This window comes from Arvicanthis niloticus, chromosome 4 (assembly GCF_011762505.2).
Source record: "Arvicanthis niloticus isolate mArvNil1 chromosome 4, mArvNil1.pat.X, whole genome shotgun sequence".
Lineage (NCBI taxonomy): Eukaryota > Metazoa > Chordata > Mammalia > Rodentia > Muridae > Arvicanthis > Arvicanthis niloticus.
The window spans coordinates 85,907,882-85,927,566 of NC_047661.1; the positions used below are offsets into that span (position 1 = coordinate 85,907,882).

Consider the following 19,685-nt stretch of genomic DNA (forward strand, 5'->3'; position numbering starts at 1 on the left):
TAGGGTAGGGGAGTTTTCTGCTTTAATTTTACTGAAAATGTTTTCTAGCTTTTGAACTTGGAATCTTCTCCCTCTTCTGTTCCTAATATTCTTAGTTTTGTCTTTTCATTTTGTCCCAAATTTCCTGGCTGTTTTGGTTTGGGAATTTTTTACGCTTTGTATTTTCTTTGACTGACATGTCAATATCTTCTATGGTATTTTCTACACCTGTGATTCTCTCTTACATCTCTTGTATTCTGTTGGTCAGGCTTGCATCTGTAGCTACTGATTTCTATCCTATATATTCTCTCTCTATCTGTGATATCTTTATTGTTTCTATTTTCATTCCTTGGTCTTGGATAGTTTTGTCAATTCCTTCACCTGTTTGATAGTATTTTCCTGTATTTCTTTAACGAATTTATTTGGTTTTTTTTTTTTTTAAGGACTTCTACCTGATTGTGTTTTCCTGTATTTATTTAAGGGAGATATTTATATCCTCATTAAAGGCCTCTATCATCGACATGAGATTGGAATTTAGGTCAGAATCTTGCTCTTCAAGTGTGTTAAGGTAGCCCAGGGCTTGCTGTGGTAGGAGAACTGGGTTTTGATGGTGCCAAATTACATAGGCTTCTGTTGCTTATGTTCTTGTGCTTGCCTTTCGGCATCTGGTTATATTTGGTGTTAACTGGCCTGGGTGTCTCCAACTGGGTTAAAACAGGCCTCCTAGGAGGCAGGCAATGCTGTCTCTGGTTAGGGCAGGCCTCTCATGTTCCTGGTTAGAGCGAGCCTCCTGAGTTCCTGTGACCCTGTGTTCCTGTGTCCGCTGGTTAGTGTAGACCTCCTGGCTGACAAGCTAGCTTTGGGGTCCAGGGTCATGCATGTTGATTTGCCACTGGTTCAGGTGGAGATGCAGACAGGAAGGACAATGAGGCTCAATCGGAGCTGGGTAGATCGTCTGTCTGCTGGGCTCTGTGGGGGTCCCAGCTGGCACAGGTATTGGAGTGGGTGTCTTACCTACGATCCTTGGATGCAGGTAGTCTGGGTGCAGGGGAGGGGGCAAGCTCTGCCACAAGTTCAGGTGGAGGTCCAAATTAGGAGGACCAGGCATAGTGGGATAGGAAGGTGGGGGAAGGGAAGCTCACATGTATGGTTCAAGAGTCTCAGGTCTGATGGAGTTGGGCAGAGAGGCAGCAGGAGAATGAATATCCCCCTGGGGTGGTGTATCATTCCACCCTCCAACAGTTTCCCATCCCATTTCTCCTCCAAGTCTCCAAGAAGAAGTCCCCACTGCTCATACCCTTCCACACCCTGCCTGGCCTCCCTACTCTCTGGGGCCCCAAGTCTCTAAAGAAATAGGTGCATCTTCTCTCACTGAGGCCAGACCAGGCAGTCCTCTGGTGTACATATGTGAGGGACTTTGGACTAGCCAGTGTATGCCACCTGGTTGGTGGCTTAGTGTCCAAGACAACTCAGGGTCCAGTTTAGTTGAGATTGCTGATCTTCCCATGGGGTCAATCTCTTCCAACTTTTCCTCAGTTAAATCACAGGAGTCTCCAACTTCAGACCATTGGCTAGGTGCAAGTATCTGCCTCCATCTTAGTCAGATGCTTACTGGGCCTCTCATAGAGCAGCCATGCTAGGCTCCTGTCTATAAGCACACCACAGTATCAGTAATAGTTTCATGCCCTGGAGCCTTCCCCTGAGATGGCCCCCAATTTGGGTCATTCACTAGATTTCCTTTCCCCATCTCCTCTCTATTTTTGTCACTGCAGTTCTCCCAGACAGGAACAATCCTGGGTCAGAGTTCCTGATTGTGGGTTGGTAACCCCATCCCTCCACCAAATTGATACCCAGTCTTTCTACTGGAGGTGGACATGTGCTGTCACCTAAGTTTTTGATCTTAGCCATTCTGATTAGTGTAAGGTAAAATCTCGGGACTTTCTGATTTGCATTTCTCTGATAACTAAGGACTTCGAACATTTCTTTGAGTGGTTCTTCACCAGCCCTGATTCCTTTGTTGTGAATTCTCTGATTAGTTCTATGCCCTATTTTTTATTGTTTTTTTTTTTTTTTTTTAGCTTCTAGAGTTCTTTATATATTTTGGATATTAGCCCTCTACATATGTGGGGCTAGTGAAGATTTTTTCCAAATCTGGAGGTTGGCAATTTGTCCTATTGACTATGTCCTTTGCTTTACAGAAGCTTTTCAGTTTCATGAAGTCACATTTATTGATAATTATTCTTAGAGCCTGAGCCATTGGAGTTCTGTTTAGGAAATTTCCCCCCATGCCAGTGAGTTTGAGGTTCTTTCCCACTCTCTCTCCTAATAGATTCAGTGTATCTGGTTTTATGTTGACGTCCTTGTTCCACTTGGATGTGCGCTTTGTGCAAGGTGACAAATATGGATCTATTTTCATTTTTCTAAATACTGACTGCCAGTTATAACAGCACCATTTATTGAAGATGCTTCATATTGGATGAAGTACAGATTTTTTAAATATTTCTTACGATTCTGTAGATTTTCTTGGTGTCTGTCACCCAGTTTGTCTTTATTTTTATTAATTTGGATCTTCTTTCTGTGTCAGTTAATCTGGCTAAGAGTTTATCAATCTCATTGATTTTTTTTGTCAAAAATATCAATGTTTTATTCAATTGATTCTTTGTAGTTTTGTTTATGTGTGTCTAGCTTACTGATTTCCAACACAAATTTGATTATTTCTTGCTAGCTATTTTTTTTTTTGGATGTAATTTCTTTCTTCCTTTCTTTTTGGTTTTTTGTTTGATTGATTGATTTGTTGGTTTTTGTGGGGCTGTTTTGTTTTGTTTTGTTTTGTTTTGTTGTTATTCTTGTTGGTCTAACACTTTCAGATTTGCTGTTGATTTACTTATTTGAAATCTCTCCAGAGTTTTTGTTTTATGTAGGCACTTGTGATTTTAGAACTACCTTCGTTGTGTTTCATAGGCTTGTGTATGTTGTGTTTTCATTTTCATTTAGTTCTAATATTTTTAAAATTTCTTTCTTCTATCTTAATCTGTTTTTTTTTTAATTCAATAGTGAATTTTGCTGTTTCTGTGAGTTTGTTATTTAATGTAATTTAATTTACTTTGTTGTGGTCAGATAGGATGCAGGTCATTATTTCAATCTTACAACTGTTTAGACTTGAATTTTGTCTAAGTATGTGTTTAAATTTCAGAGAGAGTACCTTGAATTACTGAGAAGAAGTTCTTCTTTTGTGTTTAGATGGAATGTTTTATAAATATCTATTAGGTCCATTTGATTAATGATCTCATTTACCTTCAGTATTTCTTTATTTAGTTTTTGTCTGGATGACCTGTCTATTGGTGTGTGTGCATTATTTAAATCATCCCTGTTACTGTGTAAGGACCAATAAATGATTTTAGTTTTAGTGGTGTTTCTTTTATGAACTCTGGTGCTCTTGTATCTGGTGCATAATTGTTTAGAATTGCAACATCTTCTTAGTGGATTTTTTTCTTTAATGAATAGTGATTTTACTAGTTTATTGCAGCAAATGAGGGTCTATTTATAAAGCACTTATCAGTGTCTAGAATGTGTTATTATGTATACATTTTGTAGAGTAATAGTAGGTAAGAGGTAGTAATTAAAATCACGGGCATGGATATAATCAGTTGGAGAGAAAAAATTTGAGAAAAGAGGAAAAAGGAATAAGAATTTGTTTATTTAATAAACAGAAATGGACCCTTTATAGCATACCGACTATATCAAAAGTTAGAGAGAAATACAGTAAAGTATACTGCCATTTCTTCAAGAGTGAGAGAATAATGGTGTTGCTGACTAAAGATTTTAAGTGAGATAAACTTCATTAATTGTAATTAACAGCTGCATGAGTTGTTTAATGAGCATGTAGGATGCTGTGATCTAACTCCCAGGATTTTCTTCTGATGTGGCCATGGTCTTATTATTATAGCACTTGGACTCTTGCCAGTAGACATGCCTCAGATATCAGCCTCTTTCCATAATTGCCTTGACTACAGAATTCTTTTTCTTTTTTAAAGATTTATTTATTTTATTTATATGAGTACACTGTAGCTGTCTTCAGACACACCAGAAGAGGGTGCTGGATCCCATTACAGATGGTTGTGAGCCACCATGTGGTTGCTGGGATTGAACTAAGGATGTCTGGAAGAGCAGCCAGTGCTCTTAACTGCTGAGCCATCTCTCCAGCCCTACAGAATTCTTTCTTAAACATGGGGATGAAACTCTATTTTTCTTGTGGTCACAGCGTGGATGCAGTGACTGATTATCATTAATCGTAAATGCTCCTGTTTTCTTCCTCTACAGGAAAAACTTTGAAGGCTATTGCAGAGTTGGACTGAGACAGAGAATGTTTTTGCTGAAATGTAGTATCTCAAGCTAACTTCTCTCTGCCAAATTTTCTCCCTTCTCTTCCACAGAAACTGATCTCTAATAAACTTCTTGTCCTCCCAACGTCTGAATAGCCCAACCTGTGATAATTAGTTTTGAAGCCTTAGTCCTGATGAATAAGAAAAGCCAGAATGAAAAATATAATTAATGAATGGCAATTGATAAGATAGCAAACAAGCTAGGCAGCCCCCCAACTGTCCCCTACACACAGTCTAAGGCAGGGTCTCATTGTATAACCCTAGCTAACCTGGAACTCACTATGAAGACTAGACTTACCTCTTCCCGAGTTCTGGAATAAAAGGCATGCACCATAATGTGTGGCAAAAGGCATTTGGTTTTTTGTTTGTTTGTTTGTTTGTTTGTTTTGTTGTTTTTTCCTAGTATCTTTGATTTTATATACAAAAGATTTCAGAAAGTTTGAAAGCACTAAGGGCTACCTACCTTCTCTAATGTTTTTAGTATTAGGGGGTAGGGGGCACTTTATTGACAAATAATTGTGTTATACAGAAATAGGAGAATGTCACTTTCTCTTAACATATCAAGACCTGAAGTTCTTAAAAATCTTTTACATTTAGCAGTTAGGGGAAATGAGTAAACCTTTTCTTCTTCCTTATTTTGTGAGACGAGTGTTCATATATTACTTAGTGGCCTTCTACTTGTTGTGTAGCCAAAGGTGACCTTAAAGTCCTCATCCTCCTGCTTGTACTTTCCAAGTGCTAGGACTACATATGTGTGTCACCAAGCCTGGTAAGTAATTCCATTTTTAAATAACCATGTAAACCTTCAAATTGTCTACTTTATCAGTGTCCTAAATTTAAACAGTAGAGCATACAATATTACCTATGCCAAATAAAATTGTATCTTTGAAACCATTTTTATTATATTCTACATCTAATTAAACTAGAATTCCTTCTACCCATTAAACAGTATGATCCCAATTCTCATATAGTCACTTAACTGTAGGAGTCTAGAGAATTTTTAGAGCTGGTCTCTGAAAATTTAAAGAAGAATTTCAAAACGTTTATAAAAGGGATTTAATGCACAGAGACTAAAGGAATTGAATACATGACAATAAGATACAGTTTTAACTGAGGTATGAGTGTCGGAATGGAGAAAATGGTTAATCCATTAATGTAGAAGCAAAACTTCAAGAAACATAAAAAGACAATCATTTCTAGCCATTAGAAGGGATGTAAAGGTTCTCAGCAGTTTATGACAACTAGTAAATGCCTGCCCATGTCTACTGAATCAAACTGCATTATTAAATCATTATTACATTGGCTTGCAAAAGCATATGTTCAAGTGCAGACAATTTAAGCTTGACACCGGAAGTATTTCATTCCGTGTAGGCAGTGAAAGAACTTTCTCTTTTGGTTCCTCCTTTGATCCGGAAGAAGAGACATCAACCTTCGCTGTTGATTGGACTACGTCATAAGGGCGGGGCCACGGCGACTCATTCTCCTTAGTAACCGTATGTTTCTTAGCTGTATGCATAGGCTTGCTGGCTCTAGGGGCTCGGTTTAGTGGGCGCGGTCCCTCCCCTTTGAGGGCGGTGCCATTGATGCCACACCCCCTCGTCTGCTCTGACTAAACTGTGATGCGTCACGTAGCCAGAGACTCGCGGGAAAACAGTGAGCTTCCCTTAGCAGGGAGGGTATGGTCGCGGTCTTGCGTCTTCCGGCTTCTACAGCCACTTCCCACGGAAGCCGGAGGATCCGCCCTCTAGACTATCTTCCGGCACACACGTCTGTTAGCTCCCCTCAGTGGCTGCTGCTCCACACTCGCGCTCTGGTTCGCGCCTACTGGGGGACGCTGTCCCCACGCTACTCACTGTCCGGTCCCCTCCCACCCATTTAAAATGTCTAATAATCTCCAGAGCGTCTTTCTGAAAACCGCAGAGGAAAAGTCGGGCTCGCACTGGTAAGTACCAGTTCCCAGCCCTTCACGCGCCCGCCCACACCCTGTAACTTAGGTTGTCCTGGCCGCGTCAGCTGAGGTTCGGCCGCGCAGGGGGAGCTAGCTGCTGGGACGTCTGAGCGCAGCGCCTACACAGCACACCTCCCACCCCACCCACCCCACCCTGCGCGCTCCAAAGCCCCTGGCTCCCAGTCCTCCCCGAAATGTAAAACATCCCGTGATTGCTACGCAGTTAGCATCTCCTGGACTCGGACGTGCCCGACGCCATCCGCTCGAGTTTCATAGGCGGACCAAGTAGACGCCCCCGGAAGAAAACCGACATGGCGGTGCTCCAAGAATCCCAAAGACGCCCCAAAACACCCATCGTGGATTAGCAAGTGCAGATCCTGGGCGCTGGACCTTCAAGTGAAAATAGTCCCATTTTTAATGTACTTAGAAAATGTGTTCTAGAACAAGGGACTTTAGTATTTGAAAATTTCAACTAATCCGGAGAAAAGTAAAAACTTAAAATGTGACGACAGTTTTTCCAGGTAGCACATTTGAAACGAGTGTGTCTCATTGGTTGTCTCTACAAAGGAACAGTTCGAACACAGGATAGCTCTGGCTGAGTAGGAAACTCATAGCCAAGGCTGCCCACAATCCAGCCTTGGTTTACCTAGTATTATGATTGTGAAGGGTTGTGACAATCTTCTTTGGTTAGAAAATGTAACACCAGTAACATTTTGTGTTAATCCAAATAAAAGCAAGAACAACAAAATAATCATTGAGGAACAATGTTTTAATTTATGCTTTCCAAGGTTAATGAGTATATTTGTTGAGAAGCAAAGATTAATAAGTCTGTAGAAGATAAATGAACACCATGGAATTTAAGAGCAAAACTCCTAAAAGGGGATTGTGGTTGAAAAAAGAAAATCTACCTGGTGTTTATTGCAGCTTTGTTTGTTACTATTTATGAGACTAATGCTTCACTTTCCGATAAAAATAATGGTACCTGGGAATAATTTGATAACAACAGTAAAGAAATAGTTTAAGAAAAAAGGATTATTTAAATATTTGCTCTAAGTTTAAGAACACGATTTTGTGTCCTGATTTTAGCCGAGGTAGGTTTCTTTTACTTAAAAGTATATACAAACCCTAATTGCAATGAAAAAAAAAATGATTTTTTTTTAAAAACGTTTTCCCTTAAAACTTTGGTCAAACAAAAAAACAAGTGACCATCCTGCATCAGCTATCCCAGTAGCTGGGTCTATAGGAAGTTGCTACTATGCCAAGTACCAAAAAAGACAAAAAAAAAGTCATTAACAGTAAATAATGAGCTGTTGATATAGAAAGAACCATTGTATCGTGTATCATTAGAGACAGCTCTTTGGTAGTATGTACTTTGGGGAGATTTAAAGACAGATTGTATCCTATACAGAGAGCTAAAGTAGAAAAAAAACACTTTTTAATAAATAATTTTATTATATTACCTGTATATTTATGATATAGATGATATACCTTATGTGTTTAAGATCCTTTTCTTTTCCAATCCTAGAAGTAAGATTAAGTGATACATTAAAGTTTTTTAATGTGCCCTTGGGCTTTCTTTTAAACATTTTCTAGCAATTTTGGTGAATTTTGAAGTCTAAAAATATTTTAAATTCAGTTATGTTTTGGTTACTTTCATAAGTACTTTTAACTTCATTGATTTCATTGGTTTATGTTTTGACACCTTGTTAAACTTTCATGCTTTTATTTCTTAAATTTTCTGATATAACATTTGGAGCAGTATTGTGATAATGTTTGTTACTTAGCTTATCTAATTTAATCAGGCATAAAAATAGGAAACTCAGTTTTATAAGAGCAGTGCAATAAATCTGTATATTTATAGTATAGTACTCATTTAATTTATTAAGATTTGCATTGAATTCTTATTTACTCAGTTGTGTACCACAGGCAGCGTAATAGCTCTAAAGGTTGCTTCAGTCTGGTAGCTATTTCATCTATTGGAGATTGACTACTCAGAAAACTTTTGGAATAGTATTTACAAGATTAGGTGTATAGTTTGAATAATGAATGACAGTGTTGATCTAGAATGAGGATTGTATTTCAGGTGACTTGAGAAATCTGAGGGCTTGGATAAGATGGTAGAAATTATGGATTAGATTTAAAGGAATGGAATGAAAAATATACATACCTGATTAGGAAATTACTGTTTTGGGGGAAGATGTTATACCAGTTTTCTTGTCAATATTTGTGAATTAAGTGAGACAAACACAGATGTCCAGTTAAAATTACTGCTCTCAGCATATGGCTTTGTTCACTTGAAAAGAAAATGTTTCATTGCTACTTGAAGCCTTTGATTCTAAAGTTTTATCTTTAAAACTTCAGAGTAGACTAGGAGAGACATTAACACCATATAAACTAACTGGATTCTGTCACTAATCTTGCTTATGCAATTGAATTGTTGAACCTTGCATTTTGTATAAAGTATGAATAAGACTCCTTAAAGAAAGTATGTAATTCTGTGTAAATATTTTCTGTATTGAAAATATTTTAAATTTTTGTATTTTTTCAGCTAAATGTTGATGACCGTGGAGGTCTATCTTGCTTGGCTTTTAGGATTAGAATTAATGGTGATATTATTATATAAATAATATATAGTTATTATTATTACATGAATTACAGCATATAACTTCTTACATATTTTTATAAATAGTAAGAAGGGAAAGTTTGGTCTCCTAACAGATGAAAATACATTATTTTTAAAACTATAAAATTTCATTAGCTTTCAACATGTTCATTATTTCATTTCTAATACATGAGTGATGAATATTCATATAGAGTAGTAAAAAACAAAACCAGAAACCTCTGAAATTACATAGTTTTGTTAGCACATTTAGCAAGACTTTTAATTTTGAGATGGGCTGTGGCTGCATTGATCAGGCTGTCTTGAACCCCAAGACTCAGTGACCCTTCCACTCCTACTTGAGTTTCTGAGTACTTGGAGCTATAGATATACACCACTGTGCTTAAGTAGGTTTTCCAAAATTGCTTAGCCAGTATGTGTAAGAGCCAGAATTAGAAGCCTGTTATCTTTATATTTCCCCTTTTTCTTATTAAGTCTTAAAATTTAGTATTTTTTTCAGTATCATTTCTCAGTTCATATAGTTTAATGTAATTAGTGTGCTAATCATTCTAAGTGACCAAACTGGCTAATAATTCTAAGTAACCTATTGATGACATTAGACTATAGAATATGATCTCTAAGAAAATGGAATATCTTGAAGAAAGTGGAGTCATTTAGTGATTTTTGGTTAAATTGTTAAGTCGAAGATTCCTACTAAATCTGGAAAATATGTATATTGGTTGAAAGAGTATATATGAATTTTATTCTGATTTATCACTTTTCTCTTTAGAAATCTACATTTGTTTTAAGAACTCATTTAATTTTATTGCAGTAAATCAAATTATATTTTAATAGCTTGTAGGAATCAATTCAGCTAACATGTTAAATTTGCTCTATTAGACACAGAGGAGATATGAATAATCTAGCCTTAAAGAATTTGTGGTCTGTTTATATGAATCTCTAATAATATGTAGGCTTGAAAAAGCCACATTTGTTTTTCTGTCTTTGGTGGGTAAGTGGCAGATGTAAAAAGAAATATAGATAGATAGATTAGATAGATTAGATAGATAGATAGATAGATAGATAGATAGATAGAAAGAAAGAAAATATACTGTATATAGTATATTTTTTTGTCAAGCAAAAATAGGGAAACCTTTTAACATATAGCATATGAATTATTAAAATGTTATTTGTTCAGTTATATGTCTTTTGAAATATTGCTTCTACACAAATAATGTTAAAAACAGGTTATTTCTGTTGAATCTTCTAGTTATGCAAATTTTTCTAATAAATGTAATGTTTATGTTAAAGGGGAACTGAGCTTTTTAGATTCTCAATTGGAATGATCTGCATTTTTTGTGTAATATTTTTGAGGATTTACTATTCTTAGTATTTGAAAAAATTGCAGGAATATTGAGTTTCTCATCTTAAGGAATTTCAATGTTACTATGAAAAACAATATTTAATTTCTTTTTTTAAAAAGTTGATAGTAGTAAAGACATTGTATTCCTATATTAACTGGAGTAAATCAATAATGTTTATATGACAAAAGTTGAGTTGGTGTCACCAGCAGATATTTTATGGAAGTGGTAGAATTAAGAACTTCATTTGATGTTATTGGAGATGGACTAAGAACATTTAGAATACTTAGTTAAATAATGTACATAGGATAAAGGAGTTTCTCTTACATGAGCAGAGATTTTATGTAGAGAAATTGTAAATAATGGTCGTAAGCTTTTGAGTAAAGTTTTCCCCTTTGACAGTTAAAAGTTGTTAGCTATATATACTTACTGTCTTTATGTCCACATGTCAATAAGTTTCTCCACTAAATTAGTCTTACTAAAACTAATGATGACTCATGTCATTATTTCTACTGTAGACATTTAGTCTTAATCCTATTTTACACCCAGAAACTTTTAATATAATTTTATTCAAACCCTTTCTTTGTTTGGCTTCCATTGCATCAAAAAATAATTATTTTCTTTTAGTTGCTTAAAGAATTGTTGGGAATCACTGAAATGGCTTTATTAAGACTAGTGTGCCCATTGAACTGAAAGGCAAAGAACACACACACACACACACCTACACCTACCTACCTACCTAAATGGAAAGAAAAGATCAATTATAAAGCTGTTGTAGGAGGCTCAGACAGGGATAATGTTTCCTTGAACCAGAAAGGTGAAAAACAATGTGGAAAGAATTTTAACAGATAAGGGAAATTTAGCTAATGTCAACAGGATATTTTTAATAGGTTAAAATAGCAAAGTGAGAAAACAGAATTTATATACTCTGATACAGGCACCTCAGATGAAATTCCAAGGAATTTTGAAAATGTGGAAAGGAAGACATTCTGGCCTTGTTGAGTTTCAGCTCACAAGATTTGAATAAAATGACAAAGGAGAGGTTGCATATACATCTTGTATCCCAAAAATGATACAGAAATATTTTATTGATGAAATAGAATCAATTAGAACTTAAGAGACAATGTGGTGAAAAGTATAGAATAAAAGAATTTCTACTCTTTTACCTAGGATGTGTTGTCAAATTGGTTAAAAGTCTTGGAATAAAAGTATTTAAAGAAAAGGTGCAGTTGTAACCATCTCTTCAAATATATCATTCATCTTACTTCATGATAATTACCTGACTGTGTTAGGTACCTAGTTTTAATGAGGTATTTAGCAATTATGTTGTTTATGGATTCTGATAGCAAATATTTAGACTTTGAGACCCATACTTTCTCTTATAAATATTCACCTCTGTTGCTGCAGCCAGCAGCCACTGTGTAATGTAGTTTTGGATACTGTAATTTAATCTCATGACTCTTTGTGGTACAGAATTTTTTTGAAGTGTTTTTTATCCATTTAAAATGTGAAAACTATACATAGGTGTGAGCTAACATAAAACCAGAATGGCTTAGGTTTAGAATACAGGCTATAATTTATTGACCCTTTCCCCTAACAGAGCTTAGTGTTTAAACCATAAAACTTAGTACTTGGCTGGTTGGTGGTTAGTTTCAAGACTTGGTATTGTATTGTTGCTCAGGTTCAACTCCAGTTGCTTCCACTCCAAGTGCTAAAATGATGTGCATGAGCCACCATGCTTGACCCACACTGAGTACATTTTCATTTACTGCTGAATAAATTGATGTTGAGTTACAGTGTACTTTATGCAGAGTTAATGCAGGTGGGTCTTCAAACTCCAAAAGCAAGAATTAAGACCCCCTCCACATATTTCTCTTTAACTTTACTAAAAATTAGTATGCATTTTTTTTTCTTTCTTTTCTTTTCTTTCTTTTTTTTTCCCCGCCCCCAAGACAGGGTTTCTCTGTATAGCCCTGGCTGTCCTGGAACTCACTCTGTAGACCAGGCTGGTCTTGAACTCAGAAATCCAGCTGCCTCTGCCTCCCAAGTGCTGGGATTAAAGACATGCACCACCACTGCCCACCTAGTATGCATTTTTATACATAGAAGACTGTTTCAAAACTTTCTGAAGATAACATGTTATTTGGGTTGTAGTGAGGATACATAGACTGTTGGGTGTGGATTTTTTTTTTTTTTTTTCATTTATACTTAATTTTAAAGTCACACCTGTGGGTTGTAAAACAGAACTTTACACTTTTGAAAATTAATATTTGTCCTTTTAAGTGTTTGTTTATTTACTCTTAGTCATCTAAGACTATATTGAGCCAATGGAATATGTACTCCACACTTATGTTTTTAGGAGTTAGCATGAAAGACAATCTGTAGACACATAAACATAGATATATAATAATAATATTTGGCATAAATGAAATTAAATGACATTTTATTATGAAGGACAAAAACAGCTAAGTTAGCTAGAGACTGCATCTTTTAGGAAGTATCATTTATGTCGAGACTGAAGCTCCAAGTAGAGTTGTGATATGACTGTCCTGCATTCCTTGAGAGCACTGTACTTTTTAGGATCTGAAAGGTGGTTTTAAATATAAACAATTTGGTGAGTCTATGCAAAGTAATATACAAAAAATGTATTATACAGAGATTTCTTTATCTTGGTTTTTTTTTATAGAGCTGGCAATTTGTATTTAAAACACAGCTCATAATAATGGACATTGTGATGGACTAGTTTTAAACTTTTCTTTCTCTCCAGTGTGCTCAACCTTTATGGAAAAACCTCTCGACTAAACTTACCTGGTATTGCGTATGAATTGCTTGATAGTAAATTATTAGAAACATTTGCTATACTCAGTGTAAAACATAAAACCTAATGTACACGGAAATAATAAAAAGGAAATTTTTTGATACATAAGCATGTCTCTTAAGTCTACAGTATAAAAACATGGGAAATTGAGGTATCGCCACATGAGATCTCAAACAGAAAACAGCTGGCAGTAGAATTTGTCAAAGAAAGAAGATAGAACAAATTGGAGGTGGAGAGAGTAATATAAGAAGCATAATTAGAGTTGGAATCAGAGTCCTGCTTATTAAAAGTAAAGGAAGAGAATAGGAAAGAATTAAAAGAGAAGAATAATTATAGTGTGAAGAGTCTTCTAATAGCATTATGTTTGAATAAAGAATTAGAAACCTTTTCATTTTGGAATAAATGTTAAGATTACATAACCTGCTTGTAAGATCTGAATTAAAGTTGATATAATTTTATTTTACATTGCAAACTTAACATTACATTCTGTTATTAAATTTTACTATCTAAAATATTGAAAATACTTGTTTTAAAATAAAATGTATAGAACTTGTAGTATGTTGTGTTTATTTACTTAAAATGTTCTTTTAAGTGTTTCAGGGTGCATGTACCAAGTAGTTTCTACGATTGGCACCGATGGAAAAAAACTTCTGCAATTACTTCCAATTCCTAAATCTTCTGGAAATCTTATCCCAGTAGCTCAATCTCCAGTCATGTCTCATGGTTTGAAAGGGAGTACTGAAAAACCAGTTCAAGTTACTTTTCAAACTCAGATTTCCAGCTCTTCCACAAGTGCATCAGTTCAATTGCCTGTTTTTCAGCCAGCCACTACTACAAAATATTTCCTTACAGGAACAGTAGTAGATACATCAGAAAAAGATAGATTTACTTCTGTGGGGACTGAAAATTTTACACCACCAATTTCTAACATTCAGAATCATGGTGTGAAAATTCATAATCTCACCAAGCAAACATTTACCCTCCCTCCCTCAACACAAAATGCTTCATCTTATTTCATAGTCAATACCCCAAGACTCCCAGCAAATGTGAATTCTTCAGTTTTGCCTTCTGGGCATCATTTAAAGATTCCAGCCCATGCTGAAATGAAATCCGTACTTGCATCATCTTTGCCTCCTTTGGTTCAGCAAAAGATACTTGGAACTGCAACCACAAGTACTTCAGGAAAAGTTGAGGCCTCCCAAATACCAACAGTTATTTATGTACCTCCTGTAAATACAGTGAAATTTTTTGTTATCAAGAAAACTCAGGAAACTTACCCCAAGCCAGTGACATTCAATACCTCACAAATTCCACCAAATGTTGCCACAGAAACACAGTTGAAAAGTGGTCAGCATCCTCAAGCTGTTCCAGTGAACTCAATTTTTCAAGAGTATCTACAGCCTGGAATTCCATGTCTTGTTCCTGTTAAGTCTTCAAATAATGAGGCTTCAAAGGTTTTAAACACTTTTGTAGATAGGAAAAATCTGGGAAGTAATACAATAGATACACCTCTGTTGAGTTCTAGAAACAATAGTTCTAGCAGGACACAGTTTGTAAGTGTGCCTGTTAAAGATAATGCTTTGATAATGTGTAATGGGAAATTCTTCTTGAATAAAACGGGGACATATGGTCTGCCATCAAAAATTGACCAGCAGAATCCTGTTTCTTCTGATACTCCTCTAAAAGAGTCATCACAGGTAGTAAGTTCAAGTCCAGTCAAAGAAATATCCCAAGAGGTTTTAAATAGTGTTTTGGTTAAAAGTAAATCTTTTCAGTTGAAGACAAAATCACTTTCAAATTCCCAGCTTGCTTCCATGGCCAATCTAAGAGCAGAGAAGAATGAAAAAGTGGAGAGACCATCTCTTTCTGTCACAAATCCACATACTGTGAACCAGTCCACTCACTACCTTAAACAGTGTAAGACTGTATTTATAAATCCAGTTTTTCCAGATGGATTTAGGACAGGACAGAATGCCCCCAGAAAAGGAAATCTCGTCCAGAACATAGAGAAAACATGTTCCTCTGTTGATGCAGCAACTATTACTTCTCAACAGTGTGTTTTCAGAGACCAAGAATCACAGGTAATTTTCCATGTCAGGGTGCTCTTTTTATAGATATGTGTAGAAACTATTTCTTAATTCTCAAAATTATCTGATACCTGTCTCCTACACACATTTCCCATCACACATGCTTAAAGTTTTCATCTGAATAAATATTTGAGGAGTACAAGTGGTAGAGCCTAAGCAATATCTTTCTCTTTCATTATTTAGCTCACCAAATCCATAAGACAAAGTCAATCACAGAACAATGTTCAGAAGAGTTGGAGAGTGATAGGTCTTCAAAGATGAGTAAAATTATGTGACTATGAGTACATGTGTATACTGTATATAAGAGACAGGGTTTAAAATATTTTCTTGCTTTGTTTTTGGTGATGATCATGAGAAAAAAAATACAATTTTTTAAGTGTCATGAAAAGGATGAAGTAGAAGTCATCAGAGCCTTTCAGCCAAATAAGATTTTATCCATATCTTTGGGTATTCATGCCTTAAACTTAAGACATAGCAGGAGTTTGTTTTGTTTTGTTGTTTTAAGACAAGTGTGTTTCTTCCAGCCTTTCTTTCTGTTGACTCTAATTGAATAATATATCTGTCAGCCACCATTCTCTTCTTAAAATACATGTGTAGCCACTTTCCTTGCTTACTTAAATAATGACTTAATGTTGGTGGCTGTCCCCTTCAGTACAGAAATCATTGAATTTTAAATACAAGGAGGTAAATTGTAATATAAGCAAGATGGGTTGAAGACATTAGACTTTTCCAAAAAACTACAGTCTTTGTACAAATTTTACTGTAATTTGTTTTGTTTTGTCTTCCTTTGTTTTTTAGTGTCTCAATATGTAGCTGAGGCTGGCCCTGAGTACCTGGCTTACAGGGTACCATGCCCAGCCTAGATTATTTTAAAGTTGTTGTCATACCTAGCATCACCTTATTTACTTGAGAACAGACCTTTTGTTACTATTCTGTACAATAAATTAAAGATTTATTTTGTGAATATTTTAAGTTTGTATTTATTCAAATTCAGTTGATTGGATGCATGGTAAATATAATTGTAATGCAGATGTTTTAAAGCATGAACTGGTCTCTTGTGGAAGATTAGAAAATTGATTATTTGCTAGCCCTTTAAATAATCCAAGGAATTAGCAATATCGTGTTCTCTTTTTTCTCGTTTCCAGACCCAGTATGAGATGGCATCAATATTAAAAAAAGATATTCAACAAAGAAGTAGCAAGAAATATTCTCAAGGAAGCCATACTAAGGCATCATATCTGAAGAATGATGCTGAATATAAAAAGTTATTTGGTCTCACTAAAGATTTGAGAGTATGTCTTACTCGAATTCCTGACCATCTGGTCTCTAAAAAAGGTTTTGATTCCTTTAACAGTTTGGTGAAAAGTAGTTCTTACAAAGATACAGACTTTGTGGTGAAGGAAGAAGAAAAAACACAGGTAACAATTTTTAAAGTATATGGCATTTTTGTATGTGTGACAAACATGGCTATAATTATCTTTTATTTGGTTTTCAGTGAACTTTAGATTGAGTGATGATTTTTGCCAAATTTGCAGATATCTCACATTAAATAATGATAGATTTTACACACAGATTAAAAATATATTCCTGGTTAATTTGAGTTCTAAGTATTTTTTAGTCAACTTCTTTTTTTCCGTTTGTAATGTAAGAAAATAGTCAAAAACTTTACAAATAGTTATCTTATTTTAAAGAATTACTTAAAGGAGGTAAGTGTAGGGGAAAATATAATAAGCATAATATTCATTGGAGAATTAACACATTTTAAACAGCTCATATAGTCAATAATGTACATCACTATAGTTATGCTTAGACATTATAATCTAGTATTCTGATCTTCAACCTTTTTAACTTTCTTAAGGAAAAGTTTCTCCATGTGCCTACTTTGCAAATGAAATGAAAAACTTGGTACTTCTTAGTTATAGTTTCATTTCAGTGATGGGACAGCATGGCTTATAAAACCCAGTTTAAGCCAGAAAGTGTAAATAAGCCAGCTTGTTCTCCAGGACAATGATTGTGACTTTTCATTTTGCTACCACTTAGTAGAATTCAGTTTATACTATAGTTGCCCCCACTGAAATTTGTGGAGTCAAATTTAATTGCTATTATTTGCGTGCCAGCTTTGATTTGGGAGCATGTAGCATAGTAATAACATTTTTTTTTTCTTATTCAACATTGCAACAGAGTTCCTTTAAGAAAAGAAAAGCAAAAACCATGAAGAAGATGGATTACACAAAAAGGAGAAAAACTGAGAATGCTGGTGACACGGTCATGAACATCATGAATGGAACTGATGTTGCTAGTTCCCAGCTCCTTAGTAGTATTTTACCAACATCAGACCTATCACAACATCACAGTGTCACAAGCCATAGTACAACCAGGGAAGACAAGAGAACTGAGGCAGAAGACTGTTCTCATGAGAAGCAGGACAAAGGCACATTAAGCACATCTTTTGAACAAAGTAATTATTTTAATAAAAACTATACTGAAGATATTTTTCCAGTGACACCACCAGAACTAGAAGAAACGATAAGAGATGAAAAAATAAGAAGACTTAAGCAAATTCTAAGAGAAAAAGAAGCAGCTCTTGAAGAATTGCGTAGGAAGATGCACCAGAAACAATAAAATGTGAATGGGTTATACACTTAGATTACTACAGTAGTCCCCTCCTACTTGTAATGGATCCCCAGTGGATACCTGAAACTGGAGGTGATACCAGATCTTTTAATAAAACCACTATAAAGTCATGACATTTGATACCAACTAAGTGTCTACTTAAATAACAGGCAAGTTATATACAATATAAATATACTGAATGAAGAGGATAATTAATGTCCTCAACAGAACACTGAAATTTTTGTCATGCTACTCAGAAAGATAATTTAAAAGTTAAAAATTCATTCTCGAGTTTCTCATCTATACTTAAGACAGCTGTGTATGATGAGGACTAAAACCAAAAGCAACTACAAGTTATAAGGGACTGCTCTGTTACTTGTAAAGGTGCTCTGAAAGTGTCTTTGTATATGAAACTTGAATTCCAAAAAGGTTTGTGTCATATGACTTGTCAATAATCTACATAAAGTATTTTGACTTGCTTGTTTTAGAAGAAAAGTTTGGGTATTTTTCTGTGAAATGCAATTCTTCAAATTTTGCATTTTGTATAAGGTTTCTGTTAATGTTTTAAGCTAAATTCCTCAGGTCTTACCCTAAGAATATTGTGTACTAAAATTCTACAATCCAAGATATAAAGTCAGCTGTAAGCATACCTTTACCATTGAGTTTATATGTGAACTGTCTTGGTCTTCTTACCCATAAAAATTATACAAACAATTTGCTGTTATTTTTATTTCATCAATAAAATCTATTATAGTAAACATATTGAAATTTTTTCAATGCAAAGGCATATGTTTTTTGCATGTCTACAATATTGCATTCCTGAAGAATGGTTTGAAATTTAGGCTATTTGGTGATATACTTTATTTTTTGATTTAAAAATTGTCTTACAAATATGTAATTTATGGAGAGCTCACTCAGCAGTTAAGAGCACTTGCTGTTTTTCCAGAGGACTTAAGCTCAGTTCTCAACTCCCACATGTGGTGGCTCATAAACACCTGTAACTTGAGCTCCAGAGGACTGAATGCCAGCTTCTGACCTCTAGCATTTACATACATATGGTATACACACACAAAAATTCTATATTTTTAAATTATATGTTACTTAGCTTCTTTTGTGGTATATGTATATACATGTATTGCATAGATTATCTGAAAAGTAAATCTGGACTGTAGTCACATGTGAAACTTTTTTCCAACGATAGTTTTTCTTTAGAAGCGTCCATTTTCTCTGGTTAATCTTTGATTTGGGATAGCTTGAGAGTATAGTGAACAGCTGGAGCTGACTAGCAAGACTAGCAAATTAAACCATTAAATATCTAGAAATATGATCCAGAAAACTGTAGAAACAACAAGGAAAAAATTGTAAAGCAAAGTATTAAATAGTAATAAAACATCAATTAGATTCTGCTTTTTGTAGTAATCATTTTATTGAAGTATAATTTGCCTACCATAAAATTTTCCTTTAAGTTATGCTCAGAAGGGTAAAAGCATCAATAATTTCAGAACACTTGCCATACCCCCATTTAAATCCTGTAACCATTAGCTGTCACCCCATTCTTTATCATCACATATACAACATCATGCTTCAGTAGAAATTGCCATTTGTGAGCATTTCTTGTACATGGAATCATATAGTATATTTTTTGTGATTTTTTTTCATTTTCCCAATCACATGAGATTTATTCATATCATATATTAGTACTTTGCATTTTATTGCTCAGCAATATTCTATCTTATGGAACCTCAGTATCTGGAAGGTTTGTTCCTGAATACACCAAGAATATCAAGATCCATCTATGTTGAAGTCTAACACATAAAAATAGATCAACATTTACATATAAACTCACCACATATAATCTAAATATTAAGTATTAAATTAATATTAAATATTTCTAGATA

General features: G+C 34.9%; 1 protein-coding gene across 5 annotated transcripts in view; it reads left to right on the forward strand.

Annotated features, from left to right (window-relative positions):
* Lrif1 (ligand dependent nuclear receptor interacting factor 1) overlaps positions 1–19,193 on the forward strand; it is a 73,952-nt gene extending 54,759 nt beyond the window's left edge. Inside the window, exons 1-4 of one of the 5 annotated variants that reach the window (XM_034501331.2) lie at positions 5,773–6,303; positions 13,680–15,168; positions 16,320–16,592; positions 17,356–19,193. In XM_034501331.2, the coding sequence (XP_034357222.1) occupies positions 6,242–6,303; positions 13,680–15,168; positions 16,320–16,592; positions 17,356–17,796 (2,265 nt within the window). In that variant the 5' untranslated portion in view covers positions 5,773–6,241 and the 3' untranslated portion in view covers positions 17,797–19,193. Of the gene's footprint in view, positions 1–5,772; positions 6,304–13,679; positions 15,169–16,319; positions 16,593–17,355 lie in introns of those variants that run through there. The other 4 variants (XM_076933089.1, XM_076933088.1, XM_034501332.3 and 1 more) reach the window with 4 other exon arrangements.
* The last annotated feature ends 492 nt before the right edge of the window (positions 19,194–19,685 follow it).